Source organism: Schistosoma mansoni, chromosome 5 (genome assembly GCF_000237925.1).
Source record: "Schistosoma mansoni strain Puerto Rico chromosome 5, complete genome".
NCBI classification, from domain to species: Eukaryota; Metazoa; Platyhelminthes; class Trematoda; order Strigeidida; family Schistosomatidae; genus Schistosoma; species Schistosoma mansoni.
The window spans coordinates 644491-652596 of record NC_031499.1 but is presented as its reverse complement, the minus strand read 5'-3'; the positions used below and the strand labels follow the sequence as shown (position 1 = coordinate 652596).

At 34.8% G+C, this 8106-nt stretch overlaps 1 protein-coding gene across 1 annotated transcript; it reads right to left on the bottom strand.

The window, feature by feature from the left end:
- Positions 1-704: 704 nt before the first annotated feature.
- Smp_154510 (hypothetical protein) lies at positions 705-941 on the bottom strand (the record flags this gene model as incomplete). The annotated part of the gene is made up of 1 exon (XM_018797557.1): positions 705-941. The coding sequence occupies one exon, from the start codon at positions 939-941 to the stop codon at positions 705-707; it is 237 nt and encodes a 78-aa protein (XP_018652587.1).
- Positions 942-8106: the final 7165 nt, after the last annotated feature.

Sequence of the window (8106 nt, the reverse complement as noted above, 5' to 3'; positions counted from 1 at the left end):
ATGTAAACAACATATAAATAAATGTATATTATTATAATGTTAGCAGCCAGATGAAGTACAAGTAGAAAGGATAAACACATAGTCAAATAGTCAATGATAAATAACTCTTATTTTTATACATACAGTGGGAAAGTGTATAAGTGATGTGCAACAAAAACAATATCCGCCAAAAATATATGCATAAAAAAAATTTAATGTTTTTGTCTCTCTCTCACTACATTGTAGCCAAGTTAATTGTACATTCTGTTTAGACTGTGATTCGTATTCCTGATATTTCTCACTTCATTTCATCCTCTGAAGCCCACCATTATCGTTGTTCCCTTTGCTTTTGTTTTAATATGCATCACTGGCAAAGCAGATGAACATTTAAGACAATAGAAATACAAATGACGAAGAAAAAAGAATATTTTCTAAAGCAATAAGAATTGCAGTATGTCATCAAGAGTCAAAATAATAACTAAAATAGGCCATATTAAAAACAAAAACAGAAAAGAAAATTTCTACAACACACAGATCAATTTTAACAGCCAATTCATTGCTCAGTACACAGTTTAAACCTGTACACGAGTATTATATATATATATATATAATATTAAGACTGATACTTGTGTTAATAACAGAGATGATAACACTGTACGATAGTGGTGTACATATAAGATCAAGCAGGTATGAGAAAACAAAATGTCTTCTTTTTTGTTCCAGTCTTAATCGCAACTGAAATAACAGTGATGTGAACAATGACGTTTAGCCAAATGTTCATGATTCGGAGAACTATGATGATGGCTACATTTTGCTCTATTAGTTGATGTTTGACTACTGGACCCAACAGTGGCTTCTATAGAGCCATCAGCCGAACTAATTGAAGAAATGGACCCACCAGAAGCTGAAGCAGCAGTATGAATGGTACGATTACGGAGTCGTAATTCTTGTTGAACGGCCATGTGCATTTCACGAGAATCGAAATTTACAGCCTGACTATTTCTGAAGACAATGAAGAAAAAAGATAATAATTAGACAATTTAAATAGTTCTGTTAGGATAATTTAAAAGAAATTATTTAAGCAAGATGTTTCATTGCCAAACCATTAGACTTGACTTGAGATAATCGGAAAGCATTACACCAAATGAATGAAATTTCATTCAGATGAATTATCAAACAAGGTGATTTTTAATCTCATATCCTTTAACACAGTGATGACGTTTGTAAAATATTACACGAAATGGGATTCAATCGAATAAACAAAGCAAAAATATGGGACAATCGAGTGGATAAAATAATCAAAAAGGAAAAATGGTTCATTATAGTAGCACAATAACGTATCAACGTCGCTCAACTGTAGAACATACAGTTCTGAGACAGAAAATGATGTGGAAGATTTAACGAGTGACATGTTAACATATTAAACAGTGAAGTAATCAGTGGTAAGCTTTGTATGTTCTAAACAATTTCTTGAAAAGAAATTTCGGTGAGACTTTGATTTATGGACGACCTTTGAGTGACGCTAGATTAACCATGTCCATCTAGTAACTAGGTCCAAATGAAGGTTATAAACCAGTATGAGGAATTAGAATTATGATTTACAGTTGATGGTTAAGGTTAAAAATTAGATTTAGGGTTTTCATCACGAACTGATATCAGCTATAATCCCAAAACTTTATTTAGCAAAATGATTGAGTGAATTTCGTGACAAAATCCGAGACTTGTTATCTTAGACCTGATTAGTTCGTCCATAAATTATAGTCTGGCCGAAATTCCTAACAGAGATACAAGAATAAATGGTTTGAAATTGACTAATCACTAAATAGTGATTGATGTTGTTTTTGTCTAGTTGAATTCTATCGACCAAGCTGCAATGAAGCTATCAGTCTAAATGGCTGGATATACTGCATGATAGAAGAGTCACAGGCTATGACACTATCGCCCGTTATATAATAGTATTTTGCCTCGAATATATTTTCAATTTCAATGACGGTGTACCAGAGAATGCTTATGTTTACTTTTATTCAAATAACTGTTAGGTAACGATTTGTTCGAAGGATCCATGTTGCTTTCAGCTACTTGTTGCATAGAAAAAGACTGAAATGACTCGATGAAATGAAAGCTACACTGTCAGATGTAGGATTTATTTATATGGAACACTGACTACACCACATATTTACAAATGATAGGAACGCGCAGTTATATACTGCTTTAAATGTTCGATCAATATGATATGAATGCATTGAACTATCAGTGAATCAATGAGTTAATCCAATATGTGTATAAAATTCATAAAATCAGTGGGTAAAAATTCTTTAACTAACACATATATTTAAGTTACTGAGCTATATGTTTTCCCAATCCCTGTCCCCATTATGTTTGAATACTTTTGAGTAAAGTTTCCTGTACGTAGGTGAGCTTAAAAATTAATTACTCTTCTACATTCCTTTCCTTTTCGCAGAAGTTATGGTCCTGGATCATGTTGGTTTGAATCTTTAACTCACTTAAATATCACATTGGTAAACTAACGGAAAACTCGTCTGCGTTAAATTATAATTAGAAAATAGACATTGGTCTTCTGATCAAATTGATGTTTGTACTTTACTTTTAGATACTGAATATTTGCGCTTTTTATATGAAAAGTTAATTTTAGACCTACAGACACGATTAAAGACCATGTACGTATTATTCTTTTTGAATAGATATTATGACAACTTTTCTGGTATCCCAATTAAGCTATAGAAACTTTCTTAGCCGTTCACATTTTTGTTACCTTTCACTAGTTTAATACCAGGCTTTAAGTTGGTAGTATGATTAAATTTTTCTGGTATATCATGACAAAATGATAATCATTGCTTCATTCCTACCAAACCACATAGACAAAATTCATGATTGGTAAATGATTGTATGGTGAATAGAATTGTGTTGCAGTTGAACTGAAATAAGGTGTGTGTATGGACGGATCATTCATTTCGTCTGGATAAGTTTGATATTTACCTCCAAATTCACTGGACAACTACAACAGGTACAGAAAACAAGCGATTACCGGGCTAATATTTTTTGAAAAAACACTGATTGTTTATTAAATTTAAATCAATGGGAATTTTTGGTAAGATTAAATTAGAAAATTTGATATCCTTGCTTGACATCAACTTTCTGAGGTGAGCTGGAACACTCAAGACACCATGAAGTTCAACCAACCTAATCTGAAATAAATTTTCCTTTAATGCTTCAACTAAATTACTGAGTTGCTCCTTAATATAAAACTTATTTAATGCTAATCTATTGATCAATTAAAAGTTATTCACTTGTTTATTGTTTTCTACAATCATCATTGGTTCATTCATATTGGACTGGCCTTTTCTCACTAATGTTAATCTTACGAAATATCAGAAACTAGTAGTTCTACTTATCAGAGTCGTATAATAAATATAAAAAAGAACAAAACCTAGTATTCTTTCTAGTCAAATAACATTGAGGTGAAATATTTTAAAGATTAACTAATTCTAATCTTTTCGTAGTTTTTATTTTCCTCATCATTTTTCGGATCAACGAAAGATATAGAGATTCAAAAGAAAAACAATACTGACTAAATGAATAGAATCAACAAAAGTGAACGGTTTCTTATTTTACAATGAAAACTTATTTCTTAATAATGTTGTAGACCATAAATCCCGTATAATAATAATAACACTAATTAGTGGCTAACTTCAAGAAAACATTTTGAAGTTCTAGTACAAAGCCATGAACAGTGAGAATCGACCATGTCAGTGATGAGACAAGATTACAAACTGACTGACGCTAGAAATATAAACTACTTGATTTTGAATTGCTGGTCTAAAGGATAAGAGCAAGTAGCAAGGCAAGAACATCATGGGTCTGATAAGTGGAGGGGTTGTGGGTACGCAATAATGAGTGAGCCCAATTCTAGAACAGAAAATAAGCTTATTTCTCCTCGGTTTTCAGTGGTTTGTCAGATGACTATGGTCCATTTTGTAAAATGAAGTATAATGGATTTCCACAAACCTATTATGAAGCTTATAAATCAAGTGTGAGTCCATGTATATTTGTTTCTGGGTTATGGTTGAAAAATAACTTTTGTATCTTACATTTAATCATGAACGAAATATAGTTTGTTGTAACAGAGTAAATATTGAAGTTGAAACTTCTGGAAATGTCAATATATATTTCGTCATTCCTAAATTAGTATTCCTACTTTGTTCTATACAATTGGTTACCTCTACGACTTTGAGTAAAGTAAAAAAAAAACAATTGAGACAGGATAATATAAATTCATTATATTTCGTGGTTTCTCATCAACCATTTACGATCATTAATATGTAATAATACGTAACATTGAGATGTGATATATTGTGAAATAATTAGCACTGATAATGGAGAGATTTAAAATAACAAGGTTTATCAATAGTGATTATATATATATCCTTCAAAATTATTACCAAACAAAATCACGTCATCTCTACGGTTTGCCGAAGCAGAAGTAATGCAGATACTCAAACATGATTTATGTGTCTAGAAAAAGACAGTAATCAACTAATCACTACCATGGTAAATTTTACTTTTGTTACTGTTATTAATGTTATTTTATTCGTGCTTATATTGTTATGTAGTCTTCACCAAAGTCATTCTTATTTTATGCACACTGAAATCATCCCTTCATTCATCGGTTTTCATTCACTTAATTCTTCAGACTTATGCAAACTTTCGAAATCCTGTCCAATTGTTATGTAACCCGTCTTATCATTTTCTAGTTCTAGACAATTTCCAACTCATAAATGTCTTACATATCTGTTTTCAAGTGATTCAAATTTTATGTACACTCTTAACAACTTTCATAATTATCACACTATCTATCTTCTTTGTTTCCGGACTTCATTTAATTACTGAATTCATATTATTGTAGTTTTGATCTTTGTTCTCTATCACTTTTTATTTGGCTATGCACAAACGATTGGTAATACCTAAAGTTGTTAGTCTATGTCTATAGGAGAAGAGTATACTCGGATAAGTGTAATCTTACCTAGTGACTCAAATAAGGAACATATAAAATATATTCAAGGATATAAACATTGTTTGAAATTGTAAACAACAACATTTTATTTCCTAGATTTATAAACATGACCAAAAATCGCTTTATCCCATGTCGTATATTTTGGTTGCAGTAAAGAAATCTCACGTTGGTTGTAGGCGATAAGCAGTTAATCCCGGACGTAAATTTCGATCAGGATGAAACTTATCAGAAAGAAACTTTGGAGATTGATATTTTCATCAGAACTTCAACCCGATCAACCTCCTGTAAAAAAGAGATATCGTTTTGTTGTGCGGTCGCTCTAGTTTGACGTCGATACACAAGCTTTATATGAGTGTACCCGAAACAAACACTTGATTGGGGGAAATAACAGATTTTATTGACTAACTGAATCAAGAATATGCGTACAACCAATGGATAAAGATATATCTTTCTCCTTCAGAAAATATAAAGCCATACCAATGGAATATGTTTTAGAAAATGAAGCTAAATCCTGAGCAATAAAGCGGGTCAGTAAACAGCCCTCATTTATCACTTGGTTTATGTCTGATTGGCATGGTGCAATAGAAATTTACACTGGTCAGTAACTGAATAATGACCAAATTAAATGATTCAAACAGATAATACTATATCAAGGCACTCAGATTTGTGAACATATTGATAAAATTCGATCAAAACAGTGGGCTAGACAAATACGACAATGATTACTATTAGTTCAATGTGTTAAGAATTTCTAGCAAAAAAAGCCGTAACGAAACAAACCCTGGTGTATCAAAATTTCCATCAAATATATACCTGATGCATGAATTCTAATGTGATTTACCAACTAATGCAGGAGTTCAGAAAGAATTTCGCTTTGCGACGACTTGTAACCCTCCTACGAAAGCCCATGGGTACATCTTATGACCAACATATGTAACTAATTAGTTAAAATACATCGGCAGTAGAAAAATCGATTGTAACGTTTGCACAGTTGGTAAATAGGATGCCGAGAGGTTTGAACAGGTTCTCACTCAGTCAATGTATCTCAAGAACATAAAAAACCTATAGGTAAAATGAGCTACTCCAATGTTTACAAACTGACATATATATATATATATATATATATATATATATATAACTCCGCCTGTAGCTCTTCTAGAGTTACTGCCGATTCCAAGCCAGGGTAAAGGAGGAGAGTTGAGCATGGGGTTAGCGACCCCATCCCGTAGAAAAGCTAACTCGCTAAAAAACCCCAACCAGAAAAAATAATTCAAACCATTTAAACTCTGCCCTGGGAGTTGAAGGAAGAATTATGACGCCTCATGATGAAAGCCAAGATTTTTCGGAAGTCACGAGGCCGATGCACCTTCTAACAACCAGAGCAACACTCTTTATAGGTACATGGAACGTCTGGACAATGTGGGAAACAAGAAAAGATCAATCAAATAGCAATCGAAATGAGGAGATACAAATTGGCAGTACTCTGAATCAGCGAAACTCATTGGACACAAACTGGCCAACAAAGGCTAGGTACAGGAGAGATGCTGATGTACTCTGGTCACGAAGGGGAAAATGCTCCACACACTCAGGGAGTTGCTGTAATGCTGTCCAGAGAAGCACGAAATGCACTTGTAGGATGGGAATCTCATGGACCCAGGATAATCAAAGCATCATTCAGAACAAAGAAGGAAGGGATCACAACGAATGTTATCCAATGTTGTGCACCCACCAATGATAGCAACGACGACGATAAAGATCAGTTCTACTCGAGGCTGCAATCAATCATAGCTAAGTGCTCAAGAAAGGACCTCACCATCCTGATGGGAGATCTAAATGCCAAAGTCGGAGTGGACAACAGTGGATATGAAGACATAATGTGACGACATGGACTACGAGAGAGGAATGAGAATGGAGAGAGATTCGCAAATCTATGTGGATTCAAGAAATTGGTTATAGGTGGCACAATATTTCCACACAAACGCATGCACAAAGATACATGGATCTCGCCGGACCACACCACAGAGAACCAGATTGATCATATTTGCATCAACGAAAAATTTCGAAGGACGATGGAAGATGTGAGAACCAGGTGAGGAGCTGACATAGCTCCAGATCACCACCTGGTTGTGGCCAAGATGAGAGAGACCAGTCAAGGACAAAGAAGGAAAGACAAACACGGAGACTCAAGAACAGGGGAAAAGATGGGCATAATACTTCGAGGAACTGCTGAATAGGCTAGCTCCTTTGAATCCACCGCACATCGAAGCAGCACTTACAGACCTTCCTATACCTGTCACTCCACCAACGATCGAAGAGTTCAAGATGGCCATCAGACAAATCAAGAATGGGAAAGCGGCAGGACCTGACAATATACCAGCTGAAGCACTGATGTCAGACATTGAAGTAACTGCAAACATGCTTCACCTTCTATTCAAGAAGATTTGGGAGGAGGAACAAGTGCCAACGCACTGGAATGAAGGATACTTCATCAAGATACCAAAGAAAAGAGATCTCAGCAAGTGTGAGAATTACAGAGGCATCACACTATTGTCAGTAACAGGAAAAGTTTTCAACAGAGTGTTGCTGAACTGGATGAAAGACGCAGTAGACGCCCAACTTTCAGATCAACAGGCTGGATTCCGTAAGGATAGGTCGTGCACAGACCAGATTGCTACACTACGGATCATCGTTGAACAATCAGTTGAGCGGAATTCGTCACTATACATCAACTTCATTGACTATGAGAAGGCGTTTTACAGAGTGGACAGGAGAACATTATGGAAACTTCTTCGACACTATGGAGTTCCTGAGAAGATTGTCAACATTATCCAGAACTCATACGACGGACTGCAGTGCAAAGTGGTGCATGGAGGACAGCTGACAGATGCATTTCCAGTAAGGACCGGAGTCAGACAAGGCTATCTACTCTCCCCATTCCTCTTCCTTCAAGTGATTGACTGGATTATGAAGAATTCGACATCTGAAGGGAAATACGGAATACAATGAACTTCTCAGAATCAATTAGATGATTTGAACTTCGCAGATGACCTAGCCCTCCTCTCTCATACACACGAACAAATGCAGATGAAGACAGA